The sequence below is a fragment of the Pseudorca crassidens genome, chromosome 18, assembly GCF_039906515.1.
Source record: "Pseudorca crassidens isolate mPseCra1 chromosome 18, mPseCra1.hap1, whole genome shotgun sequence".
In the NCBI taxonomy this organism is placed as follows: Eukaryota; Metazoa; Chordata; class Mammalia; order Artiodactyla; family Delphinidae; genus Pseudorca; species Pseudorca crassidens.
Genome location: NC_090313.1, coordinates 16663708 through 16682102, shown reverse-complemented (window position 1 = coordinate 16682102; position 18395 = coordinate 16663708). Strand labels below are relative to the sequence as shown.

General features: G+C 39.2%; 1 protein-coding gene across 1 annotated transcript in view; it reads left to right on the top strand.

Annotated features, from left to right (window-relative positions):
* The window catches only part of GPC6 (glypican 6), a 1075997-nt gene that overhangs the window by 532241 nt on the left and 525361 nt on the right, over positions 1-18395 (top strand). Inside the window, exon 3 of the mRNA XM_067712922.1 lies at positions 5-396. Coding sequence (XP_067569023.1) covers positions 5-396 — 392 coding nt within the window. The remainder of the gene's footprint in view (positions 1-4; positions 397-18395) is intronic.

Here is an 18395-nt window from a genome sequence, read left to right as displayed (position 1 = left end):
GCAGAATTTTTCCGAGAGCTTCTGGAAAATGCAGAGAAGTCACTAAATGATATGTTTGTACGGACCTATGGCATGCTGTACATGCAGAATTCGGAAGTGTTCCAGGACCTCTTCACAGAGCTAAAAAGATACTACACTGGGGGCAATGTGAATCTGGAGGAGATGCTCAATGACTTCTGGGCTCGGCTCCTGGAACGAATGTTTCAGCTGATCAACCCACAGTATCACTTCAGCGAGGACTACTTGGAGTGCGTGAGCAAATACACAGACCAGCTGAAACCATTCGGAGATGTTCCCCGGAAGCTGAAAATTCAGGTCACTCGCGCCTTCATTGCTGCTCGGACATTTGTCCAGGGGCTGACCGTGGGCAGAGAAGTTGCAAATCGAGTTTCCAAGGTAATTGAAAATCTACTGTCTTTCTAATTGGCCTTTCTCATTTTTTGTTTGTTTGTTTGTTTTTAAAACCAACGTTTAAAAAAGAAATTCAAGGTAAAAGTTCTCACTTACAGTGGTTCTTGCTCTTAGAGAAATCAATTAAATGTTAAAGCTTAATTCTTTGTGTGAGAGAAGCCAGGATTTCAAGCCATTGCGTGTGGTTTGAAACATAATGTCAATATTTATCAGCAATTCAGCAGAGAAGCTTTTATCAAAAAATGCGCGAAAACAGGTGTCTTGTAACCATGACCACCTGGCATTTCTGATCAGTTTTAAGGATGATAAATACTCATGAAGCAGTCCATCCGGAGGTTATAATCCTCTAGGAAGTCCCAAGGAGACAGTCTTATGGTGCTGGCAAGTGGAGGCAAGTTGTTGCTCCGAACACCAGCACCTGGCGTTTCTTCTTCTTCATCACCCTTGTCAAAGCGGCCGAATTCCTTACTAGTAAAAGAAGAGCTGACACCTGTAGAACTGGACTAGGGACGACTAATGAACGCAAAGTGTAGAATCTGGCGGAGAATTCTTTTTGTTATCCATTATCTTTGCAATTCAATGCCGTGTATTGCGTTGGGCTTATGAGAAAGATAAATCACTGACACGCGTCTGTGCCGTTCCTTGAGGATGTCTCTAAACCTTTACTGCACGGGGTTTTTTTTTTCCACTGCTGTTTTTAAAACATTGAGTGTTTCCTGTGTAGAGGATATATGCCTTCGTTTAAATTCTTCCTTGACATTCAACTGCTCTTATGAGATGAGCTTGCCCATTTATGAGGGCAGTCCAACAAGTAAACTGAAAGATGAGGTAAAGTTAAAACAATAGATAACAGAAGTCTGGTATTATGTCACCCCAAGAAGGTCATGTTTGTACAAAGATTATTGATAAATATTACTTTCTTACTGCAGGGTCGTGCCAAAGAGCCATATATTTTTTATAACTATTAGTACCATCCTGGCATGTTTCTTTTTTCCCCACTTTAATCTCCTCAGTATTTACATCTTGGTATCAAGATGTATATACGGTTAAAAATGTTTCTCTGTGGCTCTGTTTGTAAAATTCATAGCAATCCATTTTTTTAATTATCAATTCTTAAAAAGTTTACTTGAGCATATGGAAAGATTATTTGGAAGAACGCTTTGATGAGGATAAACACAGGGATTTAATAATATAAAGGGCCTATAACCTTGATGTTAAAAACAATTTTTTTATTGAAAATCAACAATATTCTACATACCAAAGGAAATAGAACCCCAAAAGTGGATTAATAAGGAGTTGGCCAGGTGGAGTAATAAGAGGAAATGTGATTATCTGGGAAAGTCTGTGAAATATAGATAGATATAAGAAATAAATATATATTCCATATATTCTTGAGAGATAGATTTTGTTTAAAAAAAAGCTTAGTCACAGTGACTTCAAATTGAAGTCTTTGCTTTTATTGAAGAATGAGAAACGTGAGGTAAGAAATTCAAGGCATGGATTAATATATGCAATATTCCTGATTGTTTATGTAGAATCTGCCTGAGTGTGAATAATGATTAGGTGCATATATTTTGGTCTGGGGAGGTCTCAGTGAGGTAAGAGAATATTTTCTATCAAAGCATCTAAAAAGCCAGAGGAGAGGTTGCTGCTGACTGACTGACTGTCTCTCCTCTATCTCAGAGGATGGCATTAACAACAGCCCGGAAATGGTACCTCCCCTTTGTCATTCCCTGACTGTCTTATTCTGAGGTCTTTGTGTACCAAAAATCTAATGTGTCCAGCTTCATGGTAAAGGTTGATATCATGGACCAACCATCAGTAGAGTACGACCTTTAGTTTTTTACCAGATGTGAGGAGAGATAGACTCAGCAACCCTGAGATCTTTCTTTCCTTGATTTCTTCATGACCAACATTCATTTGCAGAACAGCTGCTGTGGGTTTGCAATGTAGTTTGTGGTCGTGTAACTATGAATGTTTACTGTTCTATGAAGATATTAGCTTTTCTGACCTGAGTTTCATTAGCCCTAACCTACTCAAATCATAAATCCCATGCTGACATCTGGTCACTGCCTTCTAGTGGGTGGATGGATGGATGGATGGATGGATGGGTGGATGGATGGATGGAGAGAGAGAGAGAGAGTTGGATGTGGATATATAGCCTTGGTTTAAAAGAAGAAGCTAAGCAATTTTTTCTCAAATAATTTACGACTCAGGGATTTAAGTATTTTATCAGTGAACTTTCTCACCTAATGATTACCAGATGGTCTGTAGCTGAGTAAATCAGATATAGATCTGCTAGTGCCATTTGGGTGCTTATGACGATGACTTACGGCACCCAAACCATTCTCTGTGATAAGAATAAAATATTACAAGACCAACTATATTAAGAGGAGAAGCAAGAATTGTGTTGGACGTTTAGCCCTTCATATATCAGAAGTGTCCCTGTTGTCTGTTAACTGAGTGAGTTAGAGTTTGTGAAATGACTGCAGAAGAGTTAAGGAATTCAAGGCAAAATTCCCAAATAGCGATCCACAAACTTCCTTATCTCCTGCACCTTGGCTTGGGGGATATTTGTTTCCTTCAGTTTCTCTCTTCTCTTGCAGTGGCTTCTTAAATCTAGGAAGGCATCATTAATAGCTTCTAATTAAGTGTTTTGACGGGAAAATTTAGCTCTTTGGCAAAACACAGCAGTTTGACACAAATGTTTTGACACAACGTTTGGGGAATTTCCTTACCAGAAAAATGGAGGACTAATTTGTCAACGTCAACATAACTATTTTTAAAACTTACTCTTGCCATCTCAGATACGAACATTGTCTTTTTCCAGGCTTTGGATGGAGCAAGTTAATTTTAAATAACGATTTGAAAATAGCTATGCTATTGAATACATGCATATCTTAAAATTGCAACTCTACCCCTGGACATACTGCTTCACATGTGTACAAATATATGTGTAGGATTCATAGTAGCCTTTTTACAATAACATAAAAAGTAGAAATATCACAAATATCCCATCTGCATAAATGGTGATCTCTTCACACCATGATATCCTATGGAGCATTGAAAATAAGTGAATTCTAGCCACAGGCATGGATGAATCAATTGCAGAAATCTCATTTTGAGATTAAAAAATAAATAAAATCACCAAAGAATATATACCATTTATATAAAGTTTAAAAATGTAAAACTAAGCAATACATCATTTAGGAATTAAAATACAATATATGTGGTAAAACTCTGAAGAAAACTTTAAAATGTTAAACACAAACATCAGATGGTAATTACCTCTAAGGATTAGGTTTGGAGGTATTATAAAGGAGAGATATTCAGAGGTTTCCACAGTTATCAATAACATACTGTTTCTTAAGCTCTGTGCTGTGTGTGTGTGTGCAGGTTTAAAATTTTTTTAACGAAAGAGATTAAAATGGGAGAGACTTCACCGTTGTTCATCTATGATTCTTTCCATCTCTGTAGATATGATCAAGTCCCTGAGCTAGCCTCAGTGATTTATCAGACTTACTGCTGTTTGTGGATTTGACCATTTACTTTCCATGTTCCATCCCGTACTAAATGATACCAAGTAGGCATGGGAGACAAAGCTCTAAAATGAACATAAAAGCACATTTTGATAATATAGTGGTCTTGAGAGAAAGGATTCAGGCTATTTTCTTTAGCACGGTCCCTTTTTTAAAGCACCACCTTTACCCCCCTATATATACCCATTCGTGAATGGGAACTTGGGTGCCAGCAGTCCCTCTGAGGCTTGCCTAGCACTGTGACGAACAGAAAGAAGGCTGAGTAGAGATAGTAACAGTTGTCTGCTTAGACTGAGCCTCCATTTTTCATCATGAAGGCAAGTGACTTAAGTGTCTTCACTGGTCCATCTTGATTCCATTTAAACAAAGAAGACATGACTTTCATATCTTTTTGCTTTAATAAAAGTGACTTCTATGAGGAAAATCTGTAAATTGTGTCAGTAGCAACCACTTCAACTATGAAAATCATGTCATGGATTCATTCCAGACAAATTAGGTAGGTAATGGAATTGGAATCTATAGGACCTGAACTATTGCCAAATACTGTCATTTATCTCTATCTATGTATCTATCTATCTGTCTGTCTAACTATTTTCTGTCTATTTTCTTATCTAAATTATTTCTGCCTTGTGGGTCGTGACTTTGAAAAGAATGTCTGGCTTTCGTAAGACCAGAATATTTGTATCAACAGTCACCTGCCTATGTCTGCTACCCATAATAGTATCTTTGCATGGAGAGCCTCTTAACTGGTCCATCCAGCTGAGTAAACAGTCTTAAATTAACAGTGTGTGCCTAGAAAGCAATAAGCAGAGAGTCAATTTTCAATAAATGTAGTTGATAAATTATGAGGCTGAAAAAATTTATCATCAAATTTGATGAAATGAAGCCTATGAAATACATCCCTTCAGAACATTCTCTGATCAAAATGGAAAACCATTCTGAAGAATTTGCCATGGATATAGTTTACAAGGGAAATGGTATTCTATTTAGCTGTTTGCTTCTGAGATAGAATTTAATATATAAACGAAGACCACCTGTTATACCTGTCACCTGAATGATTTGTTTTGCTCCTTCTGTGGTGATCTTTTGTGTGTGTGTGTGTGGTGATCTTTTGATTGGAGTTAATTTTTTTAGAGTCATCCAGAAATGAAAAAGGCCATGAAGAGGCCTTAGGTGAATGAAAGCTTTTTTATTTCTTTTGTGGTCAGTGTATTCTCTTCTGTAATTGATGATTATCCAGTGTAGGTTAGTTCAATAACATACAATGTTAGGAAGAATAGGTAAACCTTTTGAAATGATCAATAATACGTTTACAACTTTTAAGTCAGCATAAATAAAATATGCTTGCTGTTTTATGATGATGGTGTGGACATTATATTATATTTAGAAAGCACTTTGCCATCAATAAATAATATCATGATAAAAAATAGTAACAAAATAACATTAGTACAAGAGGCCAAAACAACAAAAATAGCTTATTAATATAATTCATTGGAAACGTATGAATTTTACCATGGTCCAGATGCAGTGATAAGCCCTGGAAATCACAAGAGTGTGAGGAAGTCCAGGTTTCAGCGGAAGAAAAGAGCCTCTACCCTGAAGAGTAGCATATGGTGTTCTACAGAGGACTCCAGAGAACTAAGAGCTGAGGTCCCATTTTGATGAAAAAAATTTGGTTACTTTGATTAAAACAATGAATGAAATCTTTATTACTAATTTTAAGTTCTTTTGCAGAATGCCTAGCTTTGGTGTGTAATTTTGGAAAATAGTTGAGAGTGGAAATTGAGGAGAATGAAGCCATTTATTTCCAGTGCATTAAAAGCTATTTGTGTATCCTTTCTTTTTAGTCTTTTTGTAGCTTATGTCTGTTTCTAATAACCTATGCCTGTTAGGCTATTTTATTTAAAATTATACTATCTTTTGGAATTCCATTAAAATGAGTACATTTCTCCCCATCGAACCTAGGTTTGAAGTTTTATTCATAATGAAAGGAGAAGGTAAGGGGTATGTCAATGTAACATAGCTGGAACAAGTTTGGGAACCACAGTTATGAACATACCTAACAGGTGTAATCTTTCTCTCCCCTACAGTCCAAGATGGGTGGTTATAATAGCTCAACAGTCATTTGATCCAAATGTGGATTTTTGTAAAAGTGGAGCCATTGTGGCAGTTTAGCTCATGCCTCATCAATAAGCATTAGTTCCGTGTGTTTTATACGTCAGGTACTGTTGATAAGTTCTTAAGATACAAAGACTAAGCAAATTAAAGTACTTGCAAGTACTAATTGGGAGAGAGACAGAAACAAATAATGTCAGTATCTAATGTGAGCATTCTGCAATAGATGTTTTGGGAACAGATAGAGGCACCTAGCTTAACCTTGGAGTGCAGGGAGACTTTCAGGGATATAGATGCCGAATGATGTGTTGAAGGATGCCTGGGCATTGGGACAGATGACGAGGGCACCTGGCATAGGGGAGGGTGCTTCAGACAGAGGCAACAACTCAGCAGAAGCACAGCGTGAAACCACAGATGTGTGCAGGGAGCTGCAAGCGTGTGGTATTCCTGAGGCATGAAGTACAAGACAGTGAACAGGCAGAGATAAGACTGGAAAACCTAAAGGAACCCTTGAATAAAAACTGCCTATTTCGCTAATGATTTTGTGCTTGTCTATTTTGCCTGCATAATTCAAAAGTAACCTTTCTTTTTTTTATTGAAGTATAGTCAATTTGCAATGTTGTGTTAGTTTCAAGTGTACAGCAAAGTGATTTAGTTATACATACATACATATATATTCTTTTTCAGATTCTTTTCCATTATAGGTTATTACGATATTAAGTAAAGTTCCCTGTACTATACAGTAGGTCTTTGTTGTTTACCTATTTTGTATATAGGAGCGTGCATATGTTAATGCCAAACTCTTAATTTATCACCCCCCCACTCTCCCCTTTGGTAACCATAAGTTTGTTTTCTATGTCTGTGAGTCTATTTCTGTTTTGTAAATAAGTTCATTTTTATCATTTTTTTAGATTCTACATATAAGTAATACCATATGATGTCTGTCTTTCTTTGCTTAAAAGCATTCCACTCCATTTGAGAGGCAAATGTGCTGAGTACCTGCTATTCGCTGGGCATTGTTCTGTAAGAAACAGGAAATAACAATGAACAGCATTGTCCTTGAGGAAATCACAGTCTATCCAAAAGAGATAGAGGTGTAAAAGTTTCAGTGCGGCACAGGGGATCAGGATGAAGATAGAAGTGTGGGTAAAATGCTATGTGAATCAAGAGAAGTGCATGCTTCCCTTTGCCTTGGGAAATTGGAAAAGGCACCTTAGAGTAGGTTATAGTCAGACTTGGACTTACAGAATGAATAGGGTCTTACAGAAGAAGAAAAGATCTAGGGCTTTCTTGCCAGGGACCCAGCAGGTTCAAAGGCATGAGCCATGGAAGGTCCTGTTTTTGTGGAGATGAGGCCAGGAGGTAGATCTGGATCGTATTATTTGAGCTTTATATTTCAAGCTAAGGAATTTGAAGGACACTGCATAGGCCAAGAGGTGATAGCTAAGATTTTTCAAAAGGCAAATATGTGGTCAGATTTTTACTTGTGAAAGATCGTTCATGGAGATGATAAACTGGAGTGGGGGAAACTGATGGTGGGTGCAGGGGTGGAAACTATTGTCATTGCCCAGGTGAGCGGTGATGAGACCTGAGTCCAAGCAGGTGGAGTGGAGTGGAGCGTGCATCTGGAGAAACAAAGGAACAAACAGGCAGGGTATAAATACGGTGTGTCTTCTCAGATTGTTCCCCCAGCACCAAGCACATTTCCTGGCATGCTGTCTGTTCCCATTTAGTAACAGTTGTCTGCCTGCTGACTGGTTTGAGGAGCACCAACACAGAAATGTTTGTTGGCAAAGGACAGTAACATTTAGCTGGAGAAAAGAGAGAACGGGATCAGATGAAACATCAGGGAGTATAAATATTTAAAGAGAATACAGTAGGGCTTCCCTGGTGGCGCAGTGGTTGAGAGTCCGCCTGCCGATGCAGGGGACACAGATTCGTGCCCCGGTCCGGGAGGATCCCACATGCCACAGAGAGGCTGGGCCCGTGAGCCATGGCCGCTGAGCCTGCGCGTCCGGAGCCTGTGCTCCGCAACGGGAGAGGCCGCAGCAGTGAGAGGCCCGCGTACCGCAAAAAAAAAAAAAAGAGGATACAGGAAAGGAAGACAAATGACCCAAAGCATATTGTTCTGAAAGTAGAGGGAGAGAGACACTCAAGAAATAGGGTAATCAACAGCATCAAATGTCGTGGATAGTCAAATGGGAGGGGCAGAGAACATAGACCTTTGATTTGCCCGTAAGGATGCTACTAACTTTAGCAAGTGCAGTTTGACTAGAGTGGTTTTAATTGATTGAGAAGTTAACTCTTCTGCCCCTGTACTTTCTAGAACAGGCTGAACAAAGCATGGTCCATGGACTGGAGCCCATCCATGAGCAGACTGTTATGGTTCTGCAACAAGTACAAAAATGAAAGGCATTTAAAAAATCTTGATAGCAATTTCACATTGCCCCAACATCCAAGACCCCACCAGTTGACTCTTCTTAAATGTTGTTGAACTTGCACGGTGTGTCTTCTTGGCGTGAGGTGCGTCTTAGTTATGCTCTTGAGGATTAGATATCAGGTCGTGACATCCTGCGAAAAATCAAACAGCCAGCCAAAGCCTGTCCAGATCCTTTGAGCCTCAAACAGATAGTTTGAAATGTACTATTCCAGAACAGTGCTAAGGATAGGAAAACAGTGAATGTAAATTGATTGATTCTGTTGGTGTGTTTGAGCTTTTTCCTTCTGTATTCAGCCTCCCTTTACCCCTTTTTGTGCCTCCCTCCCCTAACTTTCTTCCCCTGGGGTGCTTTCTCTACGTTGCCAACCATGATGGGCTCTCATAAATCCACTTTGATTGGCATCTCTGCTGTTCGCCTGTGCCCTGCAAGCACAACAATTCCTCTGGGGCCATGGAAGATGTGGGTGACAAGCAGACGTCTTTGTTACTAATAGGGAACATCCACGGGTGAAATGTGCCAATTAAGGTACAACACAAATAAAAAAGGACCAAGTTTAAAACTCTAGTGCTGTAACTCAAAGGATGCTGCTTCTAAAATAGCTTCATAAAGAAAAACGGACCTAACAGTTTATCCCAATGTCAGTGCTGACTCTGTTCTTGGATAATTATCTCTGAATGCATGTATGCTTTTTCTACCAGAAGGTTCTGTGAAACAAGATTTGAACAATAGTCTTGCTGTAATTATTTTCACGTGCAAAAGCGCGTTCAGCGTGCTGACAGGAGACGTTGCAGGCTGTGTGATATCATAGCTGAACTTGAAAGTTTGGAGGATTTTTCTTTTATTGTCCCATCTTCAGAGATTCATTGTTACAAGGACGTTCCCTGAGGCAATATCAGGCACTGAGGAGGTTTATGAGCCAAGATACACATCAAAAATAATTTTAATAAAGCTTGACAGATATATTGCATTAATAGTGCTGACAGAGAGGAGCAGTACTTATGTAGAGAGTATGACATGTTGGTATTTTTTTTTAATTGAGGTATTAGGTCATACAGATTTTTGACTGTAAGAAAGACTGGGGGTATGTTATTACATACCATAGATTTTCTCCACTGTTATCTTTGTGATGACAAGCAAGGGTTATTCCCCTTCATGCATATGCTTTATACCTCTCCGTCTTTTTTTTTTTGCGGTACGCAGGCCTCTCACCGTTGTGGCCTCTCCCGTTGCGGAGCACAGGCTCCGGACGCGCAGGCTCAGCGGCCGTGGCTCAGGGGCTCAGCCGCTCCGCTGCACGTGGGATCTTCCCAGACCGGGGCACGAACCCGTGTCCCCTGCATCGGCAGCAGACTCTCAACCACTGTGCCACCAGGGAAGCCCTATACCTCTCCGTAGACACAATGGGTCAATCCCAGACACCTAGAAAATAGTCATCATCCCAGACAATATCGAAACTCTACATTTTCCTGTACCTAAATTGGATAACCAAGAGTGAAAATGGACAGTTTAGAGTGTCAGTAATTGGATAATGGTGGCTTTGACCTTTAGAGGTGAGTAAAACTGTAGATGCCCCAAGTTAACATCAGCTGACACTTAAGTGGCTGGCATAAACAGATTTTTAAAGATTCATTTTCATCCTTGCAGGAATATGCTGCATGTCAGAAGTGCCACTGTCATATTTAATACTCAGCAGATAGCAAGATTTTATATGGAAATGTAATCTTCTTCAGTTCATAATGTCTTAAGTCAGGAAGGCAAACTATCCTGTGTTCATCTTGTAGAGGATTTCGGCAATCAAAGAAGGTCATCCATTCAACATTTTAAACTTTCATAAATACAGTCATTACGGAAACATTATTATTCTGCGTATCATTCTCATAGTAGCTATAAATATGAGTTTCTCCATAAAGAAATATGTCCGTTTATAAATAATGGGTGTTAAAACGTTCCTCGTTTGCTCTCAGCTTTCTAAAAACACATCCTCTTGCTAAAAATACTTCTAGATGCAAGGCAACATTTATTTCACTGTTTTTCAATGAAAGTGGGCTACATTTAGTCAGAAATAATAGGATTTGATACTGCTTTAAAAATTAGTAGAAGCCAAGCGCTCTGCGGAAGTCCTTTCCTCTTAGAGTTCTGTTGCTCAAGTTAAAGGCTGGGCCAAAGAGAATCCAACTGTGCTTGCAATAAAGTGTTTTATTGAAAAGACGAACCTTATGGTATCCTGCAGCATTTGTAGGCAGAAGATAACTGTATAAAATGTTTATGTCAGTATTTCCATAAGGAATGAGAAATATCTATTTTGGAGTGGAGAAAAAAAAGTACCCTGGCATTTTGGCTGGGATAGCAGATAGAATACAGATTGAAAGTCTCTCTTGTTTCTTTTCTTTTTTTTAAAGTGTGAAAGTGATAGGGTTTTCCGTAGAAAGTCTGATATACCAATTGTTTAATAAATTATAAAGCCTTTGACTCTCAGCTATCCAGGGTCTCCCTCCTGATCAATTTATAGTTCATCACTTGTTTTGTGATTATGAGAAAAAGGGAATTGGGGAAATGAGATAATCTTGTAAATCACTCAAGCCAAATGAACATTTTTGTCCCTTCAAATTACCAAGAGGGTTCAGATAAAACTGTCACCCTAGCTTAAATCACCTGGATATTTACTTTTTGTTGGTGGTCAGAAAAATAGTATTTTCACATGTTTTTTCTGACTATAAAATCAATATGTGCTCATCCAAAAAGAAAATGTGGAGAGTGCAGAAGAATACAAAGAAGAAAACAAAGTAATCCTAAATTCCCACTAACCAGTGTCAGAATTTGCATTTCTAGTGTTTTTGTAACTCTAAAATAGTTTTATCTTATGTATTGCTAAATCATGGGGGATACGTAATACTGGGTCCTACTTTTTTCACCTCAATAGCATTTCTATTAAAAAAATCTTACTTTTAAAGATTCATTTTACAATCTAAAGGATTTGCTTGCTGCCAGTATATCTGGGCATCTTTCACAGTAGTCATTCCCTGGACATTCTTTCTAAGAGAAGGAAACAACTGTAGTTACATGTGTGCACACGTGGGTGTTTAACTCACTCTGCACTCTCAGTGCCAGCCTACTTGGGAGTTTTGTGACTCCCTTATCATGTATTTCACTATTGAAATTTCTTGGTTGATTTATACGTACTCCAGACAGTTACAAGAATTAGAAGCAATTTTTTTGAGGGAACAATGGTGTAGACATAAGGTAGAGGTAGGAATGAGGCTGATAGAAAAACGTTTATTAGAACTCCCTGACTAATACTTCCCATTGGGCCAAAAGTCACCATCAAAGGCAGACTGCAAACTGGCTTACAGACATGTTCATCTGGGCACACCTTTTTTTTTTTTTTTGCCATGCCATGCGGCTTATGGGCTCTTAGTTCCCCAACGAGGGATTGAACCAGGGCCCTAGGCAGTGAAAGCACGGAGTCCTAACCACCGGACCGCCAGGAAATTCTCGGCACAACTTCTTTAAGAGTTTGAATGTTTTAAGATGGGGAGGATTGACATAAATTGTGGATTGCTGCAATTTCTGAAGATATGACCAACCTGGGCCTGTGTTCTGCATGGCAAAATCAGCTGGCGCTAAAGAATATTTACACGGAATTTGTTGTAGCTGGAGAATCCGTGCTGTGGTCTGACTTGGGTCTGATCACTCTTGTGGTTAGGTTGGCCTGATTCTGAAGTCAGCGTGGGCTGCCATCTATCACAGTGTTTGGCTCTTTTTATCACAACAGAGAAATTTTCTCTGTACCTGTGTGGTTTTTTTCAGTTTTTTTGTTTTGTTTTGTCTTGTTTTTATAAATTTATTTATTTTTGGCTGTGTTGTGTCTTCACAGTTGCGTGCGGGCTTTCTCTAGTTGTGGCGAGCAGGGGCTACTCTTGGTTGCGGTGCACAGGCTTCTCATTTGCGGTGGCTTCTCTTTATTGCAGAGCACGTACTCTAGGCACGTGGGCTTCAGTAGTTGTGGTGCACGGGCTCAGTAGTTGTGGCTCGCAGGCTCTAGAGCACAAGCTCAGTAGTTGTGGTGCACGGGCTTAGCTGCTCCACAGCATGTGGGATCTTCCTGGACCAGGTCTCGGACCCGTGTCCCCTGCATTGGCAGGTGGATTCTCAACCACTGCGCCACCAGGGAAGCCCTGTACCTATGTCTTTACTAAAAGCAAAATAAGTGAAAGATGAATAGGGTCTTGTTTCAGGAAAAAATAGTAGGAAGCTTATTTTATTTTTTTGGAAGTATACAATATTCTAACTATTTAATATGCAAGTAGTAACTATGATTCAAAAATACAGTCAATTAACTTCACCCATGGTTATTGACTCTAGCGTTTGAATTTGCAAACCTTCTTCTAAGCTTTCTATTAGCCATCACTATGAGCTAAACTTTATTCTTTAATCAAATAAAAGCAAACCAGCCACTAAAAAAAAACCCTGCTATTCCTGATGTTGGGAATCAGAAAAGAATCCTCTCCTTTAACGTCTTCGAGAACGTTCTTATCATGAACACAGCTAGAAGTTTACTCCTGCTGAAATGGATCTTAGCAAGCAGAGGCCTAGAATTTTTCTGGTCAGTGTCATCATAACATCATCACCATTATCAAGTTCACTTCCTGTCGAATGTAAATGGAATCTAACAGTTATTGAGTGCTTGCCAGCCCTGTAGTAAGTACTTTTCACACACTGGCATTTAATCCTTGCATTAAACCCGTGAGATAGGTATGGTTATTGCATTGCATTTATTGGGTAAGGAACTTGGGATTGAATGACAAGATACCTATGCTGTAAATCCACACTGCCTCTCCCAGTGCTGAGGCTTTTTTCTGAATACAGCAACCCGGTATAAAACTCCTTGGTCTACGGCAGTGCTGTCCAGTAGGAATAGGATGAAAATCAAATTCAGAATCTTCTGTAAGCACATTAACATAAAAAGAAACAGGTGAAACCAATTTTAACAATAAATTTTTAACCCAGTATATCCAAAATATTTTCATGTAAATTTATAAGCAATACAAAAATTATTAATGAGCTATTTTAATTTTTTGTGTTAAGTCCAAATTTTGGCATGCATTTTATACTTATAGCAGATGTCAGTTTGAGACTAGTCATATTTCAAATGCCAGGCTAGTGGCTGATGTCGGGGACGATTCATGTCTAGTTTTAATGCATCATCCTCCTATTTAAAGCAAAGAATGTTAGGAATTCACACCAGGAAGTCTAAACCCTTGTGGTTGATTATTCATACAGCTAGCTCCTCTGGTTATGAGGAAAATAGAGAAAGATTCTGTCTTTTCATAATGCATTTTGGGCCCTGACTGGAACTCTGACATAAATAACAAAGACATTTTATTGAGAGATTTGTTCTCAGTCCCTCAAAGGCTGGCTCTGTATGTGGTACTGCCGTGGCCCCTAAGTGTAATGAGTACCAGAAGATTGTCAGTCATCGTGCCTGAATTAATCTGCGGTTTTCAGTCTGCCCTGGGGAGGTGGAGGAGACTAATTAATGCAGGAGGTGGCAAGCATCTATGGATGTCAGCATCAGTAGTAAACAAAAGAAAGAAATGCCCAACTATTATCACAGGGAGCTCTCTGAGATATTTAATTCTTGAAAAGGGGCCCTAATGCTCATAAAGGTGGCCCATCACTGGATTAAATGACTCAAAACCACATGACTAATTGGTGTCTAGATTTGAGAGGACTTCCACACTTTTTTTTGCGGGGGGGGGGGGCTTGATAAAGAAGGTACTTTTCAGGTGAAAGCCCCTGAAATATTGGTTCTCGTACATTTCTCATAAAACCATTTTAGGGCATAGTTTTTTTTTTTTTTTTTTAATTAACTGGGAAATTACAATTTTAGTCAATTACTATTTGGGTGCACAAAGTGATGCCCTAGGGGTTGACAGAGTTGGCATTCATCCTCCCAAATGGTCTGTCACTGTCAGGGAAGAGCTTATCGAGAGAGGGATCCAACTCAATAATTCCTATTATGTAATTGATACTTTCCTCACCATGCCGTGCTGCAAACTGTGATTTGTTAATGGTTTGTTTGTGATACAGAGAATCAGATCAACCTGGCACAGGCAACTGGCTCTGTGGCAGCTACCGTGTTCTGGATCGAGCCTCATCATACCGTAGTGCTAGAGAGCTGACTTTGACTTGCTTTATAATTCTATTCATTAAATTAATTTAGGGTATATAAACTGATTTGTTGTGAGATTTAAATTCATTTTCCTCAAGAGAGCCCAGAATATTAGGTTAGCAGTTTTCTGAGCACAACTTTGACTCAGTTTCAGGGGACAGGTAATTTAATGTCAGCATCCCATAATTTTAGCTACACAATATCATTTTCTCTCGACTTTTCACTGCTGAGTCACAAATCTATTCGAAAGGGTACAAGTGTGTCAGAGCATTTCCAGTGGAGAGAAAGTTCCTGGATGACTTCGGTCTCTCTGCAGCCTCAAATTCCTGGTCTTCATTCCAACATCTATAGTTGCATTTCTTTTTCGATACTCAGCGATCCCACAAACTCAGTATTTAAAACTGAGCTTAATAATTTGGAGCAGAACTCTGTAGCCTCATTGTAGGTCATTCTCTTTCTGCGTTGCTTCCTGTTTGTATTTCTCCCTTTCTATTGCCTCAGTTTCTGCTAAAATCTGAACTCCAGTCACATCAAGTGTAGGCTACTGCCCACTCAAGGCAACTTCCCCAGACTTTAGGCTGCATCCCTTCTTTTGGGAATCCTAAGAACATTTCATCAGTGCCATTTTGATTAAGTCACTATCCTGTTCATAAATCCCAGCAGTAAGTGTCAATTTCTCCAATAACCTGGAATGTTTACTAAGTGCTTAGCTCTCTGCTAAGTGTAGACTTGACTGCCAGAGCCTCTCATTCAACTTGCTGCCCTGTATCATTAGTCCCAACTCAATTTGTCTGAGCAAATGTATTCAAGCTTTGCCCCACATGAAAGTTTGGGTGACTTTCTCTGCCATTTTCCTTACTCGTCATGCCTTCCTCTCCCCTTCCCATCAAATTATCTCCCTTATTTCATTCAAAACTTGCTAAGACCTACTCATTGCCACTTCTAGTATCCCCAGGAAACTCCTTTCATCCATATCAGTTGTTTTTTTCTTTTACTTGCTTCTTTTCAGAACCTCTATTCTAAGCTTTTGTCATGTTCTGTGTAGAGTTCTACATATGTTGCTTCAAAGTTTCCATGACATTTTCCTGTGCCACGGGCCTTGTCAACCTGAATATTGTAACTTATCAAAAAAAGGAACATGCCTTCCATCTTTAATGCTCCTTAGAGCAAGCACTACTGCAATTTGGGTATGGTAGATGCTGAGTAAAGGTATTACTGCTGGTATATTACTCTTTTCCCTTCTTTAAGCCTTATCGTGGTTGGAAGGGGTAATATCCATATGTCATAACATCTCCCACTTTATTGTAAATACTGCCCTGAATATTTCTGATTGTTTTAGAAAAGGATGTACTATGTAGTTCCTTCTAGAATTCTGCCACCTCTCCCCCCAAAATAAACTTAAATACTCAGTGCATGTGGTTACCCGACAGAACTATAGGTCCTTTTTATGCTTGTTGGGACATCCAGGTGCAAAGACATTGTAGACAGCTGAAATATTAAAGACTGAATATAGGCTGAGAAGCCATGCATTCCCTTAGCTGTCGCCTAAATGATGTAGTACCTTGAGGTCTGTGGAAGAGCAATGAATCTTCCTTTGTATTCCAGATTGCCAGAATATCTGTATCATCTAGCTCTATGTAGATGTAGCTATCTATACTGTTTCCATCCTTACTGGAGCAACTATTATTTTGCTCACATGTTTCCTTTACGTCTTAGAACTCACCTATCCGGAAGCGTACTGACACCGTGATCACAATTTAGTTCAGCGAATTATTGGTGGAGAGAAGTGTGGTTTCATAGCCTTTAAGCATCAACATTGCAGATTTCCTTAAAAGTGGTTCAGTTGAAGCGGAAGATGTGCCAGCATGCCGAAATGCTGGGAATATTTCTTACTGTGAGTTATAAGAATTACTAAAGAGAAAGGAAGGAAATAAAGGGAAAATCCACTAATCTCTTTGGTAAAGTGCTCACACCGCACATTTACAATTAAGCTGTTCTGATTTCTGTAATTAAAATAATTTCCTCTGAGAGGCCTTAATAGTTCATGCCCACGTGTAAAAAAATGCTGTTGTCATGAATGAACGATTGAAAGAAAGGTCTTATTCACATGTTTTCGTTCTCATGAGAAATCTTTGAAAACAAACCAGGCATGAAAAAGACAATCAGTAGGGTTAGCCCAGGGTTGTTTTAGCAATCCATGGGAGGTACCAGCTCACGCATGCATTCATCCGTTCATTCAGCAAATATTTATTGAGCAGTAACTCTTTGGCCAGTGCAATGGGTACAGTGATGAGTAAGACCTAGCCTTGCCCTAAAAGAACTCCCATTCCCGAGTGGGTACCAGACAGATGAATAGTAAAGGCCAATAAGTGCTAACCAGAGGTATGGGTGGGTGTAAGAATGGAAGTGTTCACTGATACAAGCCCATCCCTTGGAGACATCTACAGCCTTTTAGAAAAGGCCTTAGAGCATTTTATTTTGCCAGTCATGGATGGAATGACAACAGGGGCATACATTTTAATAGAGATATGAAAATTCAGTGTTTAATTATTGAGAAAATAAAATTGCACAAATAATTAGTATATATGTATTGATTAGGCATAAAGTATACATTACTATTACTAGGAACATTTTATTGCATGTTACTATATACGTATATAATATGAATACATGTCATACCATAAACATAATATGAATAAAATAGGGGGGAAAGTAAAGAGAGGAGAAACTTGATGTAATCCAGAGCTCACTAGAGCAAGCATAGGACACAGCTGGAATTGAATTCTTACTTCGGCCCTAATTAGTTGTCTGAATTACTTCATTTCTTTCCTCCTTGGTGAAATGAATGGGAGAGACTAGACGAAATGCTTTACTGGGAGTGAAATTCCAAGAGTGGCAATTATTAAGGTCATCGATGTATGACCTAGGAAGTAAGATATATACTCAGGACTGCACATCTGGCTGATTAGATCTATGTGGGGAAAAGCTGGTCAAGTAATTCACTAGCAATTTATTGGAAAGTTTTAGGCCATGCCTTGTTTAGCATCCCCCTTAGTGGTTTTGAACGTGGCTTTGGAATTTATCTACTACTTCTGGTTGTCACTCTTGTGATTGGGCTCGTCTCTAATTTGGGGGTGACAGTTTATTCTTACAGTGCTAGTTTGTTGCTCTTTTCATAAATCACTTCAAATTCCAAAGACACTGTTGAGCAGCAGGCCACCTGAGTGCTTGATGAGTCTCCGTGGGCCTCCTAGAACTGAACCTCTCCACTGGGCAGATTCAAGCACCTACATCTACTATGCTGCATTTTCTTCCACAACTCATAATTTTAATTTTGGCATTCAAGATATATTTGGTGTTAATGTGTATTACTGCCAAAGATAATGGGTGCCCTGCTGGAGAGATGGCATTTTCACTGTTCTCTATTAAACCCCACACTTGATTGGCAGGTGTGTCCTAGAAAAATTGGTGTAACACCTTGTTAGAGGACACAGTGTCTTCTAACAGTCGGGAGGAAGTTAGGCTGAAAAGTGGTCATAAGTGAAGTCAGCTGGGAGTGTTCAAGAATGAATTTTTCAAGCTCTCCGGAGTAGAGGGAAGTAAATACTCTTATGAAAATCTTTTTCTTCTTTTATGCAAAAGTTTCCACTGACTATAACTTTTTGGGGATATCTCAGGAAGATTGGAAGACTCTTTGGCTAACTTAGAAGAATGATA